This window comes from Panulirus ornatus, chromosome 56 (assembly GCF_036320965.1).
Source record: "Panulirus ornatus isolate Po-2019 chromosome 56, ASM3632096v1, whole genome shotgun sequence".
Lineage (NCBI taxonomy): Eukaryota > Metazoa > Arthropoda > Malacostraca > Decapoda > Palinuridae > Panulirus > Panulirus ornatus.
The window spans coordinates 22136194-22158307 of record NC_092279.1 but is presented as its reverse complement, the minus strand read 5'-3'; the positions used below and the strand labels follow the sequence as shown (position 1 = coordinate 22158307).

Here is a 22114-nt window from a genome sequence, read left to right as displayed (position 1 = left end):
GGCCTGTTTTCTCCAGTTTTACTTCCATCATCAAACTTGGCCACAAGCTCTAGAATCTCATGAAATGTTGCACAATTTCTCGTGGAGTTTTCATGCATATATAAGGGTATACAGCCACCTTGTGATTTGGCCTTCAAGATTTTGTACTGATGCTCTTTCATATTATATTCTACATGATCTGTTTTATAAGGTATTGATAATGTTACAATGTACACACATTGTTAGTTTCTCTTTAGACTTTTGCGACTTATTTTTATATTCCTTTGTTTTTGTCTCTGTTTATCCCCATACATATTTGCCATTTCCTGCGTTAGTGAGGTAGCATCAAGAACAGATGATTGAGCTGTAGAGGATAAAGTCGTCACTTGGCCCCCTTCTCAGTTTTCTCTTTTGGAAAATTAAAACAGGAGGGGAGGATTTCCTGTATGTTCATAAATATTACTTGGAAACAGTGTTCATTTTTACTTAAGTTTTCTTCAAGGGATGGTGTGTTAGTCTCATTGCTTTTGTTGTTTCTGTAGCTATTTTCTGTGCTATGTTGTCATAGCTAGTCAGTTCATATTCTGCTTATGACTGTAATATTTTGAGTCTATACTGGTGTACCTTGAAAGATGAGATGCAGTGAAGCATTAGGTCCTCCTTAATTGCATTATACTTTACTCCTTGAAATTAATTCATGCAGATTTTTACAACCAATACTGGTCTCCAATCTAAAATAGTCTAGAGAGATACAAAAACTGTTCAAATTAGATTGCTGCATGGGCCTGTGTTGTTTTGGTATGTAGACCTGCAGGATTAGCATTGTTGAAAGTTGACTGATACATGTTCACCTCAGGACCAGTAGGTTGATACACCATTCCACCCTTATTTGAATTCATCTTATGATTAAGAGGATGAACTTTTTCTCTGACAAGTGACAGATAATATGTATGAAAGATTTGTCATTCCAAGGTTCTCTTCACTTCTGCACATAAAATTTGTCAGTCTCCTCCTTTTCAGTTTCATTATCTTTATTTAGTTCATAGCAAAATCTTCTTTCTCAACATTGACAACTTCATCGACTTTTTAACCCACAGACAAAACTGTTATCGTAATAGAGTTGCTCTTTAGATTATTCTCACTTTCCTCGTTGATTATGATTATGAATTACTGTTGGATGGTTGGATATCATAACCTGTGATTACATTATAATAAGATTTGGGGTGTTTTTCCATATCAAGTGTGGTAGAATTCATAGTATGAATGAGATAACTGACTAGGTTGTACTGAAATAGTTTGGGTGTATGGAAAGGATGAGTGAAGAGAGCATAACAGAGAGCACAGAGGATCTGAGTGTTGGAAGTGAAGGGACTAGGGTGGTTCAGGAAACTGAGAAAGAGAAAAAAGGAAAGAGTAAAGTAGGCCCTGGGATATCAAGGCCTGAGCATTCAGGAAGGTAAGAGGTATGCACTGGATAGAAAGAATTAGCAATTTGATGAATGGGTGGTAGGTGGGTAAAGCCATCAGAAGCTAGACAAAGGATCGTGATGCAGTCAAAATAAACCATGGAGTAGTCTTTGAGGATTGGTTATGGAAGGTAGATTTTGGTTTCAGGACATTATACTTGACAGCCAGAAACTGTTTTTATTCAAATGGTTTTTTGTTCTGTTTTTGAAGCTTCTTTGCATTGGAAGCTGTTCACATCTTATAGTTGACCAAAAGTAGATATATTTCTCAGGTTTGTTCACTTTCCTGAAAGAGGCAGAAAAATCAAAGAGAGAAAGTCCAAAGGATGGCAACAGAACTGGTACTGAAGAAAGAAAAGTTACAGGGAAAGGCTCTATCCCTTAGCACATTGACTGCAGCTGCCCTTTATATTTAATGTGCCCTCAGTGTAGCAATTTGCATTACATTGATAAAGTTTTTCTAGTACTAATTTGTATCACCATTCAAAAGAACTAGCTGGAAGAAAAAGATTTTTTTTTTTTCTTTTTCATACTATTCGCCATTTCTCGTGTTAGCAAGGTAGCGCCAAGAACAGAGGACTGAGCCTTTGAGGGAATATCCTCACTTGCCCCCTTCTCTTTTCCTTCTTTTGGAAAATCAAAAATGAGAGGGGAGGATTTCCAGCCCCCCGCTCCCTCCCCTTTTAGTTGCCTTCTACAACAAGTAGGGAATATGTGGGAAGTATTCTTTCTCTCCTATCCCCAAATTTAGTAACACATTACTTATATGTGTGGTGATATTATCAAATGATTGTTCAGGCTGCAACAACTGCCAGGTATATGATGTGTCCCTCAAAACAGCACAGTACACATCTCACAACGTATTCCCTGCGTGTCGTAGAAGGCGACTAAAAGGGGAGGGAGCGGGGGGCTGGAAATCCTCCCCTCTCGTTTTTTTTTTTAATTTTCCAAAAGAAGGAACAGAGAATTGGGCCAGGTGAGGGTATTCCCTCAAGGCCCAGTCCTCTGTTCTTAACGCTACCTCGCTAATGCGGGAAATGGCGAATAGTTTGAAAGAAAGAAAATATATATATATATATATATATATATATATATATATATATATATATATATATATATATATATATATATATTATTTATTTATTATACTTTGTCGCTGTCTCCCGCGTTTGCGAGGTAGCGCAAGGAAACAGACAAAAGAAATGACCCAACCCCCCCCATACACATGTATATACATACGTCCACACACGCAAATATACATACCTACACAGCTTTCCATGGTTTACCCCAGACGCTTCACATGCCTTGATTCAATCCACTGACAGCACGTCAACCCCGGTATACCACATCGCTCCAATTCACTCTATTCCTTGCCCTCCTTTCACCCTCCTGCATGTTCAGGCCCCGATCATACAAAATCTTTTTCACTCCATCTTTCCACCTCCAATTTGGTCTCCCTCTTCTCCTCGTTCCCTCCACCTCCGACACATATATCCTCTTGGTCAATCTTTCCTCACTCATTCTCTCCATGTGCCCAAACCACTTCAGAACACCCTCTTCTGCTCTCTCAACCACGCTCTTTTTATTTCCACACATCTCTCTTACCCTTACGTTACTCACTCGATCAAACCACCTCACACCACACATTGTCCTCAAACATCTCATTTCCAGCACATCCATCCTCCTGCGCACAACTCTATCCATAGCCCACGCCTCGCAACCATACAACATTGTTGGAACCACTATTCCTTCAAACATACCCATTTTTGCTTTCCGAGATAATGTTCTCGACTTCCACACATTCTTCAAGGCCCCCAGAATTTTCGCCCCCTCCCCCACCCTATGCTCCACTTCCACTTCCATGGTTCCATCTGCTGCCAGATCCACTCCCAGATATCTAAAACACTTCACTTCCTCCAGTTTTTCTCCATTCAAACTCACCTCTCAATTGACTTGACCCTCAACCCTACTGTACCTAATAACCTTGCTCTTATTCACATTTACTATATATATATATATATATATATATATATATATATATTTTTATTATTATACTTAGTCATTGTCTCCTGCGTTAGCGAGGTAGCGCAAGGAAACAGATGAAAGAATGGCCCAACCCGCCCACATACACATGTATATGCATAAACGCCCACACATGCACATATACATACCTATACATTTCAGCATATACATACACAGACATATACATATATACACATGTACACACTAACACTTGCTGTCACGGAAAAATCCACGTCAAGGCCAGGGCTTAATTGAAATATAGAGATGATTATGAAACGGAAAAGGGAAAAACAAGGGAAAGTATTTACGAATTTTCAAGAAAGTGAAAGACCTGTCCTTTGAAATGTGTCAGGTTATAGTTAATGGGAAAAACTTGAGAAGGTAGAGAGTTCCAAAGCTTCCACATGTAAGGAAAGAAGCAGGCATCAAAATGGCCCAGCTTGCTGAGTATTATATAAATATCTTTTTTTATGGTGGATAGTACATCATTTTTGCACTGCCCAAGCTTCAAAGAAAACAATTATATATATATATAGAGAGAGAGAGAGAGAGTGAATGTTGGGGTGAAGAGGGTGGTGAGAGTAAGTGAGCTTGGGAAGGAGACTTGTGTGAGGAAGTACCAGGAGAGACTGAGTACAGAATGGAAAAAGGTGAGAACAATGGAAGTAAGGGGAGTGGGGGAGGAATGGGATGTATTTAGGGAATCAGTGATGGATTGCGCAAAAGATGCTTGTGGCATGAGAAGAGTGGGAGGTGGGTTGATTAGAAAGGGTAGTGAGTGGTGGGATGAAGAAGTAAGAGTATTAGTGAAAGAGAAGAGAGAGGCATTTGGACGATTTTTGCAGGGAATAAATGAAATTGAGTGGGAGACGTATAAAAGAAAGAGACAGGAGGTCAAGAGAAAGGTGCAAGAGGTGAAAAAAAGGGCAAATGAGAGTTGGGGTGAGAGAGTATCATTAAATTTTGGGGAGAATAAAAAGATGTTCTGGAAGGAGGTAAATAAAGTGCGTAAGACAAGGGAGCAAATGGGAACTTCAGTGAAGGGCGCAAATGGGGAGGTGATAACAAGTAGTGGTGATGTGAGAAGGAGATGGAGTGAGTATTTTGAAGGTTTGTTGAATGTGTTTGATGATAGAGTGGCAGATATAGGGTGTTTTGGTCAAGGTGGTGTGCAGAGTGCGAGGGTTAGGGAAAATGAGTTGGTAAACAGAGAAGAGGAAGTAAAAGCTTTGCGGAAGATGAAAGCCGGCAAGGCAGCAGGTTTGGATGGTATTGCAGTGGAATTTATTAAAAAAGGGGGTGACTGTATTGTTGACTGGTTGGTAAGGTTATTTAATGTATGTATGACTCATGGTGAGGTGCCTGAGGATTGGTGGAATGCGTGCATAGTGCCATTGTACAAAGGCAAAGGGGATAAGAGTGAGTGCTCAAATTACAGAGGTATAAGTTTGTTGAGTATTCCTGGCAAATTATATGGGAGGGTATTGATTGAGAGGGTGAAGGCATGTACAGAGCATCAGATTGGGGAAGAGCAGTGTGGTTTCAGAAGTGGTAGAGGATGTGTGGATCAGGTGTTTGCTTTGAAGAATGTATGTGAGAAATACTTAGAAAAGCAAATGGATTTGTATGTAGCATTTATGGATCTGGAGAAGGCATATGATAGAGTTGATAGAGATGCTCTGTGGAAGGTATTAAGAATATATGGTGTGGGAGGCAAGTTGTTAGAAGCAGTGAAAAGTTTTTATTGAGGATGTAAGGCATGTGTACGTGTAGGAAGAGAGGAAAGTGATTGGTTCTCAGTGAATGTAGGTTTGCGGCAGGGATGTGTGATGTCTCCATGGTTGTTTAATTTGTTTATGGATGGGGTTGTTAGGGAGTTGAATGCAAGAGTTTTGGAAAGAGGGGCAAGTATGAAGTCTGTTGGGGATGAGAGAGCTTGGGAAGTGAGTCAGTTGTTGTTCGCTGATGATACAGCGCTGGTGGCTGATTCATGTGAGAAACTGCAGAAGCTGGTGACTGAGTTTGGTAAAGTGTGTGAAAGAAGAAAGTTAAGAGTAAATGTGAATAAGAGCAAGGTTATTAGGTACAGTAGGGTTGAGGGTCAATTCAATTGGGAGGTGAGTTTGAATGGAGAAAAACTGGAGGAAGTGAAGTGTTTTAGATATTTGGCAGCGGATGGAACCATGGAAGCGGAAGTGGATCATAGGGTGGGGGAGGGGGCGAAAATTCTGGGAGCCTTGAAGAATGTGTGGAAGTCGAGAACATTATCTCGGAAAGCAAAAATGGGTATGTTTGAAGGAATAGTGGTTCCAACAATGTTGTATGGTTGCGAGGCGTGGACTATGGATAGAGTTGTGTGCAGGAGGATGGATGTGCTGGAAGTGAGATGTTTGAGGACAATGTGTGGTGTGAGGTGGTTTGATCGAGTAAGTAACGTAAGGGTAAGAGAGATGTGTGGAAATAAAAAGAGTGTGGTTGAGAGAGCAGAAGAGGGTGTTTTGAAATGGTTTGGTCACATGGAGAGAATGAGTGAGGAAAGATTGACCAAGAGGATATATGTGTCGGAGGTGGAGGGAACGAGGAGAAGAGGGAGACCAGATTGGAGGTGGAAAGATGGAGTGAAAAACATTTTGTGTGATCGGGGCCTGAACATGCAGGAGGGTGAAAGGAGGGCAAAGAATAGAGTGAATTGGAGCGATGTGGTATACCGGGGTTGACGTGCTGTCAGTGGATTGAATCAAGGCATGTGTATGGGGGTGGGTTGCGCCATATCTTTCGTCTGTTTCCTTGCGCTACCTCGCAAACGCGGGAGACAGCGGCAAAAAAAAAAAAAAAAAATATATATATATATATATATATATATATATATATATATATATATATCTTCTTTTCTTTCAAACTATTCGCCATTTCCCGCATTAGCGAGGTAGCGTTAAGAACAGAGGACTCGGCCTTTGAGGGAATATCCTCACCTGGCCCCCCTCTGTTCCTCCTTTTGGAAAATTAAAAAAAAACGAGAGGGGAGGATTTCACACGTATTCCCTGCGTGTCGTAGAAGGTGACTAAAAGGGGAGGGAGTGGGGGGCTGGAAATCCTCCCCTCTCATTATTTTTTTTTTTTTTTAATTTTCCAAAAAAAGGAACAGAGAAGGGGGCCAGGTAAGAATATTCCCTCAAAGGCCCAGTCCTCTGTTCTAAACGCTACCTCACTAACGCGGGAAATGGCAAATAGTTTGAAAGAAAAGAAAGAAATATATATATATATATATATATATATATATATATATATATATATATATATATATATATATATATATACACATATTAACATATACAGACACACACACACAGACATATACATATATACGCATGTACATATTCATACTTGCTTGCCTTCATCCATTCCTGGCACTACCCTGCCTCACAGGAAGCAGCATTGCTAGGGCAGTGCAAAAATGATGTACTATCTCCATGGCATTTTAATGGTAACTAACCAGCTAAGTTGAAAAAATATTGGTGAAGGATGTGGAGGTATCAATTTAGTTGCCAGTAGATACTTCTTGGCTCACTACTGTACTGTGGGCTTTTACCACACTTAAGATTTCCATATACCCTGGACTGTATGCAGCACACTTGCAGTCAGCTGCTAGAGGCATCCTATGCCTTACTTTCTTAGATCACAACCATTAGATGTATGGATAAAACAACCAGAGGGCATAATATGAAATTAAAAGAAAATTCAGAGTAGATGTAGAGAAGTGCAAAACTTTTTTAGTGTAGGAGTAGTAGATAATTGGAATAAGCTGAATAAGAATACATATAGTAATTTTGGACTGCATCTAGAGGTTTAAAAAGTTGTATGATCTTTGAAAATGTTCAAGAAATGGGGCCCTTCAGTGTACAATTTCCTTCCCATATAATGCAAATAAGTAATTACACATATGTAATGCAGAAACCTTTGTATGGGAGAGATTTGGGTGTTTACATTGTCCCTAACCTGTCACTAATGTCCCAGTTTAAGAAAATTGTAAAAGAAACAAATTATTGTCTTGTAAATATTAGATTATCATTTAGTTAAGTGGGTGAGGAAATATTCAGCAAGCTGTTCTTATCTTACATAGGGCCAAAACTCAAATGTGCTTCTCATGTTTGGTCACTGCACCAGAAGAGCACAAAGAACAAATAGAGAAAATTCAGAGGACTGCAACAAAAAATGAAACCAGAGTTCAGAGATTTGAGTTACAGGGAAATGCTGGAGGCCTTGAATTTGCCCACCATGTTGGAGAGGAGAGTGAGTGGGTGATTGGATTACAGTCTCTCAGTTTTTAAATCAGTATGATGTAAATGGTGATGCATATGTAGGAATAGAACATCCAGAGGTCATAACATGAAATTAAATAAGAAACTTGTTAAAAAGGATTTAAAGAGGTACTTTTATAGCAGAAGAGCAGTTATGAAAGGAATAAGCTGAATGAGAAAGTGGTAATTGTGGACAGCCTACAGAAGTTTATAAAACCCTATGGGCATAGAGAATGTTGAGAAAATGGGGCCCTATGAGAGTAAAATTCTCTCCCCATACAGTACATGTAGAAAATTACACACAGCAAGAGAGATGTAAATAATTATTTTAGAACTTTAGCTATAAGTTATAATTCATAAATATAGTGCACATCAAAGTGATAACCGAAACTCTTCATGGGTAGAAACACATTTGATGTTATTTGCACTGATATTCTGTGTAAGTTTTATCATTCAGTACCTGTATTCTTAGTATCTAAGTTAGCATGATGAGATGGCTTCTCTTGTACCTTTTACAGAGCTTATGTGTAACCTTGACTGAAATGTCTTAATTGTAGTCCTGCATGGCTTGATAAGTTGCAGCAGCAAAATGAATGGCACAGGTAAAGCACATGGAGTAAATTTTTCACCTGCATCACATACTTTACCATGAGGCACTCTTATAATCATTACAAAAAGTGCAGTTGCTACATGGATTGAAAGGCTTAATAGTATATGTGTACAGATATATGTTTAAATAGTAAGTGAAGACATGAGACCAGTAGTATGCACAGCATACAAAAAAGATAATGTAATCTGTTCTTTGAATCACAACACAAAAAAAAAAAATTCCCATATTTTTACCACTTAGCACTACATCTAGTTATCTACTTGATGAAAGCCGTTATGGAAAAGGGATGTTAAAATGGATTGTAGTGGTGAGGTATGGTTGCTAGTGGTAACCTTTTTGCACATAATACTGTCTTGTTTGCTAAGAGTGAAGAGGAGTTGCAGAGGGTTGTAAGTGTGTTTTATGATATGTAAGCATCGACGATTGTAGGTAAATGCAAGTCAGAGAAAAGCAATGGCCTTTAAAAGGAAAAAGTGTGAGAGTATAGATTTTGCAAAGCCTTATAGTGAGAGAAGAAAGTGTGATATAGATATAGGGGAAGAAAGACTGGGAGAAGTGACAGAATTTAAGTATTTGGGAGCTGTTGTGGGAAAGTTTGATGATATGGAAGGACAGTTAAGAGAGAGAGAGCAGTACAAGGTAGAAAGTCATTGGGTCTCTTGATAGAATAATGAAGGGTGCAGTTAATGAAATAATGGAGGGTAGAGTTGTAAGTATGGAAGTGAAGAAAGGATCAAGGGACGGCATTGTTCTACTGATGCTGACCTATGCAGTTGAAACATGGACATGGGATGAGTCACTGAGATCAAGAATCCAGGCTGTGAAAGTGAGTTATTTGAGAGGAGCATGTGGTATGACTAGATGGAAACAAGAAAGTATTGGGGTGTATGAGAGATTTGGTGTGGCAGGGAATGCATAGGGAATGAACTGTGGAGTGTTAGAGTGGGTGGAACATAGTACTTTGACATGGTTTGGGTTTATGGAAAGAATGCAAGATGGGAAATATATGAGGAGAGTGTATGATTATGCAATTTATGGGGTTTGTGTGAGAGGAAGACCACCTGTGACATGGGGAAAAAGAGTGGAAGGGTACTAGAGGAAGAGAATTGTGGGAAGAATATTTGTAATGGTGTATGTGGGGGAGGCATCTAAAGGGAGGGATAAGTGGAGACTTTTGCCATGGCCACCCATTTGATGGGAGTTCCTGGAGGGAACAGGCATCAGAGATATATATGGATAGATAGGTAGAACAGCAAATGATTTAATGATATTCTGGTTATCTGTCTGCAGGTCTTTTGTTTGGAAGTGGAGGTATCACAGATCAGGCTTTAGTTTTCAGAGTGGATACTTAATGGGTTCTTATACTACTTTGATTGCTTATGTTCACATTAACACAGTGAATATAAAGTGACATTTGAATGAAATTTGGAGCATTTTGTATTTGACGCACCCAGTGCACATGGACATGGACTCATAGAGAAATATATAAATTTTTTGCAGGTTCATTTTGATTTCTTATCTTCATTCTTATCTTTTTGAAAGACCCATTGGAGCTTTTATATTTGTCAGCAAACTGTGTAAACCACATTTTATTCAGATTGGTTGTGGTACAATTTATATTCATCCCCATTCTCCATTTTGTAAGCACAATTTTGTCTCTAATTCCCTGTCCTTTAGGTGTTACAGTCTCTACCCAGACATTGTTTGTTGTAACAAGATTTATTAGATCTGAGATAGGTACTGTGGTAACCCATGGCTAGAAAGAAGGAATTCATCAAGTTTCTGAGCATTGAAGTTACAAATAAATTTGTTTACATTGCTTTGAAAACATTCTTTTAACATATATGAATGATTTGCAGTTGCACATCTCTTGCATACCCTGTTTTGGATATTTAAATGTTATACTCTAACTACATGCCTAACAATTTATTTTAAGGGTATGAATGACATCAGAATGTATAGTGGACTGTTGCAACAATATTTTACATCATGTAAAACATGAATGCTATCAGATCCTTAAATACGACTGAATTTTAGGTAGCAGGAAAACAAGCATTCACCAGAAAAAGTGGTATCTTTTTCCACCATCAACCTGTAGGGTTAGGAACTCAAGCTGTGCATGACCAGTTCACACAAATTATGTATATCTTTATGCACTTAATTCACATATGGAAATAGGAACAGAGTTATATCTATATATATGTATCTTTCATTTTATATTTCTGATGCCTGTTTTCAATTGGATCTCCTTCAAGGGGGTAGCCATGACAACAGTCTCCATAACTAGTGAACTCCAAGTACAGCTTCTTAACCTTTAGTGGCTCACTCTTAAATAGGCCACTGGCAGAGTGCAACTTTAGGGCAATGTTTGCAGAGGCTCCTACCTAATGTTCTTATTGACTACTTTTGCCTAATGTTTCAACCATATGCTCCTAATTATCTATTGCTCCTACCATCGTAGGAACAGAGTTAATGATGATAAATAGGTAGATGGACATATGACTGATGAGCTTTCTCAGTATGATATTTCTCCAACATATTTCTCCAAAAAGAATTCTTTTAGAATGTTTTTACTATGATTTTACTAATGGAATTAAACAGTTATTTCATATCTTTATAACTTATATTACATCTGTACAGTAGTACATGTGTGTATATTTCTGTCATCAGCAAAATTATGGATGTATCAGGTTTTCTTTTTTAAATCAAATTAGTAGTAGTCATGGTATTATTTTACTAAGTCAGTTTTACCACATCTATAATGGACCACTGATAGTATGAAGTGTCTCATTATGTACAGGCGAGTCAATTGTGGGTGATGGTTTGGTGGCAGGGAGTGAGGAGATGGATGTGGTGTACTTGCAGTCCTCACCCTTGGTGTCCCACAGGGTTATCTCACCCTCAGTATCTGATGTTGAGTCAACTGCACCCTCCCTCTCGTCCAGCTTCTCTCCATACAAGTCTAATAATGTTTCTCTCTCCAGGTAAAACAAGTAGAGAAAATTGTGCGTAACACCTCAAGGTTTTTTTGTTATGAAAGATTAAGGATTATTCAGAGTTAGCTCTTCTAAGTTTATGGCTCTATGATTAAGACCATGCATTACATAAAAGTACTTTGATACATATAGAGATTTTGTAATATATGTCACAGAGAATAGTAACGATAATGAATATGGTAGTGAAGAATGCTCGAGCCTGTGTATATTTTCAGGAATGGACTATTTTTAGGACAGGTATCAATAATATTTGTACTGTGATTTCTCCTCAGAGCATCATCTCTGCGATGTTCCTCGACATCAACCTCTCCCAAGCATAGTTCTGTGGACAAGCCGCCAAGTGTGACTCTCAGGAGCGACAAGGGAATAAAGGTCCTCGAACACAAAGATACGTCACCTATTAGGAGGGTTAGTGGAAAATGACATACTTTATTTCAGTAACTGAGTAAGGAAGAATTAGGATTCTTAAGTAAGAAGTTCATAACCCGTGGATGTGATTCCCAGACTAAGTAGATGGTATTCAGTGTGTTATGTGTGAAGCTAACAGGGAAGTTGCTCTTATCTCTTAAGATTATTGTATATTGGTAGTGGGAGATACTTTGAAGAATTTTAGCTTTAACTGTAAAATGGGTGCTTTGGGAAACATGAAATGATAGTGTGCTCAGTGAGAAGAGAGAGGGAGTTGTAACTATTATTGTGTAATAACAGTATGGAATGAAATAGTAAATTAACATCTGAAATTAGTGCACATTTTAGATCCTAATGATTCTGCAAGAGTTGCATTTCAAAATGGGAAGGTAATAGTACCATCAAGTGTGTAGATTATGGTTCTAATTCTGAGGTGATTTTGCTACGAATTATACTGAATTTTATTAAAAGTTTGAAAATTATAAAAGTACTTAAGTTTTTGACATTTTCAGGAAAAGGATTAAATTTTTGTTCATTGTCATTTGCAACAGATATCACTTTCCAACTCTTCATCTCCATTACGCCGTGATCGTCCACAGTCACTCAATTTAGGTCGTGGTTACCATGACCAAACAGCATCAAGCCCTGCAACTCCACAGGCAGATCAGCTGCCTAATGATGAAATTCCCCTAGCGTCCCTACCAGATTTGCCAGAAGCAGTTGCAGGGATGAAACATGTCTCCCTAGCGGAACAGTTTTCCTCTACCTCACTGGAGAAGCTGCGGCGTCTCAAGCACAAGCTTCACCGTGCTCTTGGTTCTCATGACAGTTCAATAAGGGATCCATCAGATGATGCAGAAACCTCCCCTCTCGTTTTAGCTTCACCTCCCCTCAGCTCTGCAACACCCACCTGTCCTTCCTCTGTTCATACACCTGATGTAGAAGATAGTCATCCTCTGAACCACTGTCCAGATGGTTATAGCCGATCTATCACTCCTCTCCTTCGTCAGGATGCCATTGAAGCATCACCAACATCTCTCATAACCTCTAAGCCATCCTCAGTTGACCGTGAAACTCCTGTGTAAAATTTGAGAGTAAATGTTAATGAATATTTTCTTATTGAATATTACTACTGAAAGTGTGCCATTTAGAGATAAGGGACTTATTAAATCTGTTAATTCATAAATACAATAGGTATCTCTCCTCCCCATAAAGAATACTGAGGCAGCAAATCTGATCTTTCAAGGTTGAAAACTACATTTTATGTCAGTGTTATTTAAGATTGCAAAGTGCATCAGAAGTTAGCTATAGAACATATGGAGTTATACTACCTACACGAGCAAGATGATGACATCATTGAAAAATACTTTGGACTAATAGTGATGGAAATTCTGGCCATGTTTCAGGTATGAAGGCATTACACTAAGTGGACAAAATGTTCTTTGAACAAGTACATTGTGATGGAAGAAACATGCATGCTCAAGGCTGTGACTGTGTTAGTACTGTATCATTATTGTTTCAAAGGAATAGTGTGAGTGGGAACATTGTACTGTAACTATAGAAAGTATAGAAGTGACCCATTATGTGGGTGTAACATTACATTTTACAATACTGTACTGTATTAGTATGAAATAATAAAAATCAGGATATATACCATTACATTACACTAATGTAATGATGTATGAGAAGAGCTGTGCATATTATAGCCTTACAGAAAACTGTTTTACTATTAGGTAGCATTTATCAGTATATTGCAGCAGATATGTGTGTACATAAAGCATACATTGCCTTACTGCATCAGTCTGGGTGTGTAAGGTGTAAGTTTACCTTGATGTGGTGATTGTGATGAAAAAGTCTTGTGTTCTAATTTAGTGTTTAATATATGATCAGGTTTTCTAATATTGCATCAAGGCAGATATTACAGACTCCTACAGTATTGTACTAGGGTAGATATGTAAGATAAACCTTGTAAAAGTAATCAAGGAAGAAAGTACCAGATCAAATGGAAGTGTTCTGGGGTAGATATGCAAGTCTGTGTTTACAGTACAAAAATGTACTGGGTTAGATATGCATGGCAAACACTTGGGTTCTCTACCATGGTCGATATGCATGGCTGACTTAACCAGACAGTATCAGGGAATATGTTGCTGAATTGTGACCCATTATACATGGATGAATATGTGTGGATGTTTTGCAATATTGTACTAGGGTGGATATGTATGATTGAGCCTTACAATATTGTACCTGAATGGTTATTTATGGTTTGGCCTTAAAAGGATATTCCAGAGTTACTGTGTACAGTTATGCCTTATATTTATGTATTTATGGGAATGTATATATGGGTAATCTGTGGTTTGATGCTTCATATTTACAAGTATATATAATCTTGAATTGACTTAATTTTCCTGACACTTATAATAAGTGTCACTGTGATGGCCAGACATTGCTTAGTTGCAGCATTGTGGTCTTGTATTTTTAAATTGATTGAATTGATAATTCATATTTGAAAGTGAATTATTAAAAATTAGGGTGTATGGGATAAGAAAATGTATATTTTGGAACCTCTTTACAGTATTAGGGTTCCATTGGCAGTTCATTGGTTGTGAAGGACATTAGAGTTTTTCTTTAAGTTGTATCTGATATTCCCCACCTTACCAAGTTGCTCACTGGTATCGTATTCCATAAGATGTGTTTTTTATTATGTCATATTTCTTCATCTTTAGTGTATTTGCCATCCAGTCTCCTTTGATTCTGTCATGTTTCAGTGTTTCTTAAATTAATATTCATCATGTACTCCTGCTTATCTTCCCAGTAGTTGCAGAAATTTTATTGTGTGTGTGCAAATACACACATTGCATTGGTTTGTAATTTGTACGCTCATTTAGTGTCCAAACCATAATTCAGAGACCACAATACCCAGATTGAAGCACCTTGCACAGGCATGAATGAGTGAAAAACATGGATCATACATAACTTATTATGATTCAGTGCTCCACCTCCTTTTGTACAGAAGTGACCCATCCAGAATCTTGCCTGTAAGACTTTTATGAAACTTTGAGGAGCAGCATATTGAAGTTTTCACACATGATACCATATGACATGCACTTATCCAAACATGAATATTTTTAACACTCCCATTCCTGCTGACTTTCAGGAATCCCATGCCTAATTTTTACTGCCCCCTTTACTCCCATTTTCTATATAGAGCTGGCCTTAAAAACCATAGTACCAAAAGTCATATCTGTGAAGTCTATGATGTGAGGATGTGTCTCATTAAATGACATAATGCTGTAATTGGCTGTTCTGTTTTGCAGATAGTCTTACAATCAGAATCTCACTCATACCCTTCTGAGTAAGCATGTCAAACCTATTGACATACAGAAGACCCCCTTTGTATCTTTAAAATAGTTTCCTGCTGCACAGTACCCTATGCAGAATATCTTTTAAGTAGTGTCATGAAGAGTAAGTAACAGCCAGTTGAAATAAATACATGATACCTCCTACCTTACAGATGTCCACCTATGTCTTTTGACATCCGTTTTCCTTTTTTCATCAGGTGGCTAATGTAAGATCTTGTCTTCCAGATCATGCACAAATTTTTGGGTAACGAATTAGGACTTGAACACAATATCTCTCTACTTATGATACATTCAGTTTTCCAACACTCCAGTACTTCCTCCTCAGTAGGTATTCAGTGCATAATCTTACACAAGTGATTTTCATCATGTTCATTCAATATATCAGTGTTTGGGGGATTATGTAATGGAAACTTTTAGACTATATTGCCTTTAGACTCCCAGATATACACATCTATTACATTACTTATTCAACACCTTGCTTGAAAGACTTAGTTGTCAGTTGAACATTTTACACACAATTCTCTTTAATTACATACTAATATTTAACGGAATAGCACTGATATTCTAATTTGCTCAAAAATTTACATGTGATAGCTATGCCATACAGATTTGTACCCCCCCTTTTTTTTTTCAATAAACTGTATCTCATGAAACAGCAGGGTCTGTGAATGTGTATACAGAATCTTGTTTAGTTATTATCAGGAAACGATATATTGTACATACTTGAGAAAACCATGGAGAGATTTCAGTTTCTAAGCAGCTTCTTCACATTCTTTTCTTACAAACATAATTTCACTTTTGTTACTTATTTCTCCATAATCCTTTTTTTACAGTAAAGTTGCTTTTGTGTACAGTTTGTTAACATAAGCTCAGTTATCTTCAAACACAAATCGGAATGCTCAAGCTCTAAATGATTATACGCAGCTCTGCACATGGATCAAGCTAGGTGTCATGCATGTGTAAAATCCTCAATAACTGCATCAACTGTGCCATAATATTATTAATGACATTACCATATCATACATATCAGTCCTTAGGTATATTTTATAATGATTGACTAGATATCTTTCCAACTACACTCAGTCAGTCTTGTTAAGAAGATATAATTATAGTTGCTATAGTTTCATTTCACAAGTGATGCATATAATTGTTCTTAAGTCATTTCCCACACTTGAAATAAAGGTTCTCCCTAAACCACAAATACCTCTGAATAGCACCGGGCATCATCAAAAACCTCACAGCTAATGTAATAATGAAAAAATATTCTCATCTTCAGAAGCAATATTGACATCAGAACAAGGGCATTTATATATATATGAGGCATCAGTAGAAGGTGGCATTTGTTCTAATATAAAAAGAATTGAGCATCATCTTGGCAAGATATATCACCATAGTGGTACTTACTATATGGTACTACGCTTTCTTTTAAAGATTGTTAATTCTTCTTAGGTTAGTTGAAGCCTGTATTATTTGTTTCTTGGTTATATTTTTCTGATTGGATTTTTTTTCTAATTCATAAATGAGAAATTTTTTTCCTTACACCTATTTTTCAGAGAATAGTGACTATGATATTACATTATCGGCTAGATTGCAAAACAAATTCATAAGAATATGTATACAGGAAAGTAGTGAACTGTTGATATAGATATAAATTTCATTCGTCGACAGGGTCTTCTGCAATATAATGTGTGTATTTCACCTACTTTACTGCAGTCCTCTTGAATTGTGGTGGTATTCACAAGAATTTGGAGTTTAGGGATACAGGAAACAAAGTAACATTTGCTGTAATTAGCATAATACAAATACACAGAGATTAAGCTAAATTTTTACAACATAGTTTGCCCCTTTACAAAGTCACTAACATTGCACTTGGAACAGTATTCATTTTACAGCTTTTAACTCAGCTAACACTACTAGTTGCAATTGTTTTAGAATAATGGATGACCAAAACACACCAACGCTGCAAACCTGTACACATCACAGTAAAACCACGTATTCTCCTGGAAAATCATAAGTTTAAAAACAACCATACGTGTTGGTGCTTAAAGCGCGGTCCACGTGTTTTCACGAAGTGGTAACACTTTCACATGTTCTGGCTCCAACCCTTACTCTTCATTATTGTTTGTTAGTTGTTCTCTAGTGCAAATGTTTTGGTGAATTTTTCTTGAATGTCTGATGATAAACTATATGCATAGTGATGCATATAGCAGACCTGCATTTATTTCCATATCATTCTGCATTTTCATCCATTTATGTATATCAAATGATCATTGTTTGTGTTTTGTCCCCAGTAGATATTTAGAATAAATAACTGGATAAAGTGTATTGATATATTTTGCTAGTGCAAGGCACTGTTACGTTATATGTTCATTGATGTTTGATTGTACTGTTATGTCTTATGTTTACTGATGTTTAATTGTAGTTTATTCATAACCCTTTATTTATCATTTCATAATGCTTTATAGGTGTTTTCTTTGTGGCATTATATCGATAGTTATTTAGATGAAGCTTCATATAAATCATTTAACCATTATATTTTTAATGATGTGAGGGGCATGTATCAAGAAGCATTTGCTAAGATTTTAAAAGTAAATGACACGATGACTGACTTTTATTATCCCCTCTTGTCTGCCAGCTTGTGAAGCCCATAACTCGTGCAGTTCCTCTTCAATTCTGGTGACCTGTTTACTGTCATGTGATCCACAGTAGACAATATTGACTAATTTAAGTCTGCCCCTTCAAACCTCTTCATTCACATATGCATAGTTTTGCCAAATTTCACTGGTTTCTTCAAATGATGGAAACACTTGAAGGTAAGTAAAATACCACAATTAACGGAATTCTTTATTTAGCCATGTCCATTTGACAGTGTTTTAGGCTTTGTAGCAAAATTATGGATATTTGACAATTCTGCTTATATTATTCATACCCACAGATTTTCCTGCTGTGTGACTTTAGTTTCAACTCCTCTTTGTTAATGTTAAGCGGGACGGCACAGGTAACTGAATGCCATAATCAAGGCCACCATTAAAGCTATAAACATATATACACTTTATCCTGAATCAGGTTCCCATATTACTGGCCAGCTCCAAGGGCAGGATGAAGAGCTGGATTGACTGGACCCACTATTACAACCAGGAATTGAAGTTATTCACTGATAATATAGGTGCAGTTAGGTATTTAAGACAGCCATTTGTAGATAATTTATGATCAGTCTTTAGTAAGCCAGTCAGGCTAGATCATTTGTTAAAGTTTAACAATAGATCTATTGTCATCAAAGTATTGGTCCTTGAAAAATTTGCACTTAGGGACACTGCCTCGAATGTAGGTATTTTTCAGTGATACCCCTCTAACACATTCCTGAATGCAAGATGTAATAGTTCTCCATCTTTTAGTAATGTAAGATGCTAATATTTTTGTAGCCATCACAGAGGGAACCTTGATAGTGCATGATTTGTGAGCCAGAACGACATATATATATATATATATATATATATATATATATATTTTTTTTTTTTTTTTTTTTTTCATACTATCCGCCATTTCCCGCGACAGCGAGGTAGCGTTAAGAACAGAGGACTGGGCCTTTGAGGAAATATCCTCACCTGGCCCTCTTCTCTGTTCCTTCTTTTGGAAAAAAAAAAAAACGAGAGGGGAGGATTTCCAGCCCCCCGCTCCCTTCCCTTTTAGTCGCCTTCTACGACACGCAGGGAATACATGGGAAGTATTCTTTCTCCCCTATCCCCAGGGATAAATATGTATGAATATGTACATGTGTATATATGTATATGTCTGCTTATGTATATGCTGAAATGTATAGGTACGTATATGTGCATGTATGGGCATTTATGTATATACATGTGTATATATATATATATATATATATATATATATATATATATATATATATATATATAATTTATTAAATCATATACCGTAGAAAGACCTCAAAATGTGCATTATCAACAGTAGATGATACAAAGTAGAGTGTCTGTAAGGTAGATCGAAAACGATTTATGACAAGTTGAAACTTAGTATGTTACGGTGGGTGAAGACCTTAGATATTGTTTGATCCACGAGATAAGTGGGTAAAAAGACCTTAAGTATTGTATGATCCACGAGACAAAGACGACCATACGAGGTTCAAAACTAAAATATCTCCCATTTCACTATGCCTGATCGAGTCATATAAATTGAAGCGCATTACATCCTGCCATTAGACCAGTGTATTATTCCTGTCGTGTAGCCAAAGTACACTAAAACTCGTCACATTCAAAGTAAGTCCTGTATTATACTTTCGTTACTGCCAAGGCGTATAATAGTTACCCAAGTCATAGTACTTTATTAACATAAGTGGCTGAAGTACATCATATCCCCATTATAATGTGAACTTATCGACTGAGAGTTATACGTAACAGGGCGCTTTTTAAGCTATATACACATCATACTACTCTACGTAAAACTACGTAGTATCATTTATCCAACATTTAATAGAACGCTGTGGAACATCCTCCCCCATGATGCATAACTCGAGTCTGAAATTACATAAATAAATGCAAACATATTGTTGAAAGATAAAAGTCATTTGGACACATTCTGTTGAAATACATAAGAATCAACCCATGAATTTCAGATAAGTCACTAAAAGAAATGATTGAATAGTATCCAGCAATGAGATTGAAAAAAAAAAAAGAATGTGTCCACTTCTACTTACACTGTAATATAGGGAAGAATTAAACTTCTTGTAAGACTTTTATAAGTAAGTTTCGGTCATTGGCGTAACGAGGTCAGAGCTGTAAACAACGTTTGTGGAACAACGTTTTCCGGCCTCAGTGTTGACTGTGGTAGTGGGTGAAGAGGAAGAGAAACCAAATGTCATATTTTTCATTAATCTGTTCAACAGAAGTTGGTTTTTGGCCTACACGACTCAATCAGAAGTTCAGGCCAAATCAAAGCAAGTGAGTGATTATTTGTCAGTGGTTTGATACGGTTTGGATTGGAAGTGGACATAGAATACAAGTAACCTGAGGAGAACTGTTGGAGTGATTTATCGTCTTGACCTTTGATGTAAGACATAAAAGCAGCGTGTGTGAATTGACAATTGAAGTGGTGAAGATATGGAGTTCGTGAACGAAAACTGTCAGTCTCATAGTACATGGATGATGCTATATGTCCATGAGAGTGGGAACCGTGATAGTCGCCATCAGGCCAGAGGAAGCTATACCATGCTTTTCTATCAGATGAGAACCTAGGTAAGTCATTGCTTCATAACTTTTCCTATTTTGATTTACATGGGTTTTATAAGTAAGTTTGTGTCAAACTTCTTTCAATAGCTGTGTTACTTTAAGCATATCCTAACCTAGCATACTAGAAGCAACTAAATATGCTTAAAAGAAACTAAGTATGCCTACCTAAATGTAAATGTATTATGTATCAGCCTTTTATAGTTTGACATAAATTGCTTACACTGTAGCATATCTTAGAAATGTAAAAAGTAAGTCTCCCTTCGCACTTCTTTATTATAAAGGTTGGTTCTCACAGGTCTGTTTTACCCGAGCTCTTACTTTATTTATCTCGACCATCTGTATTGTACAAGTATATTTTCCAGATCTGCTTAAGATTTATCAGATATATGAAATTGCTTAGCACCAAGGGGCATTAGTATTTAAGTCCCTTTTGGCTGTATGTGACAAAAATATATCAGTTTAGCCAGCCACTTATTTTTCATTCAACTCAAGAAATTGTGATTTTTCTGTCTTAGAGTAGATTGATTTAGACCGGTGCTGCATGGTTTGAGAGATTTCATTATTATTATTATTATTATTATTATTATTATTATTATTATTATTATTATTATTATTATTATAACTATTACTATTATTATCATCATTATTATCTTTATTATTATTATTATTATTATTATTATTATTAACATTATTATTATTATTATTATTATTATTATTATTATTATTATTATTAACATTATTATTATCCTTTGAAACTGAACGATATTAGGGAGGGTTGTTTGAGCCCACACTTTCCCTGGTCTTCACACCCCCTCCTCACCATCACATTAATTTTTGTTGGTTAGAAGGCAAAATACTCCAAATTACTCACCGCCGTTCAAAATAGTTTGACTAAGTATGAGGGATGTAATGATAACAGTTTCGTCCAATTTCATAAGTAGAAAGAGTGGTGGCGTTAAAGTGATGTACCCGAACGTCGGCTTCCGTATCACAACTGGGTCATTGCTTAACAGGAAATGATTAAAAGTGGTGGAAAGAGTCTGTTAAGTTGAAATACGGTGGCCATTAACCCACTTGCCACAACATCCATACCAATCGAGCTGTAGTAAGGTTGAGTTGAGAAGTCAAAAGGCATCTATATGTCCAATTGATTTTTTATCCGAGTATTTAAATTTATGCATATTTTGGTTGTTTTATGGTTAGTTTACACTTTCTATTGGGATTTAGAACCTAGGACGTAAGGAGATATTACAGACAACCCAGTTTTCTGATGCATGAATAAGCTGGTGACCTGCCACTTTGCTATAGTTCTTATTTATGACTAATGAGTAGGTAATGATGGGTGTTTCGTGTATAGGAAGTAGGTGTAACTGTGAACAAAAAAATGCTCATTGGGGAAAATGCAAAATCAGTTTTCATGTAGCTTATTGTAGTCGCTGAAAAAGGTCTTCATATATACCTCGCAAACGCGGGAGACAGCGACAAAGCAAAATATATATATATATATATATATATATATATATATATATATATATATATATATATATATATATATATATATATATATGACGGAAAAATCACAAGCGAATCCAGGTCGTGACGATTGTTGTAGGGCTGAGAGAATATCATTATTTTTGAGATAATGAAAAGTAATTACCCCTCTTGTCGATATCACGCATAATGAATATTTTACGGATCTAAATATTGGACTCTAAATCACACCTGAATGC

The 22114-nt window shown here is 36.8% G+C and overlaps 2 protein-coding genes across 15 annotated transcripts in view; both read left to right on the top strand.

Annotated features, from left to right (window-relative positions):
- Arms (Ankyrin repeat-rich membrane spanning) overlaps positions 1-17739 on the top strand; it is a 640646-nt gene extending 622907 nt beyond the window's left edge. For 13 of the 14 annotated variants that reach the window (XM_071694089.1, XM_071694090.1, XM_071694085.1 and 10 more), the window contains 3 exons: positions 11176-11359; positions 11644-11779; positions 12331-17739. In XM_071694089.1, the coding sequence (XP_071550190.1) occupies positions 11176-11359; positions 11644-11779; positions 12331-12864 (854 nt within the window). In that variant the 3' untranslated portion in view covers positions 12865-17739. Of the gene's footprint in view, positions 1-11175; positions 11360-11643; positions 11780-12330 lie in introns of those variants that run through there. The other variant, XM_071694091.1, reaches the window with a different exon arrangement.
- A 1402-nt stretch (positions 17740-19141) lies between these two features.
- Positions 19142-22114, top strand: part of LOC139766010 (33 kDa inner dynein arm light chain, axonemal-like) — a 144308-nt gene continuing 141335 nt past the window's right edge. Inside the window, exon 1 of the mRNA XM_071694084.1 lies at positions 19142-20390. The gene's annotated coding sequence lies outside the window, so the exon portion shown is untranslated. The remainder of the gene's footprint in view (positions 20391-22114) is intronic.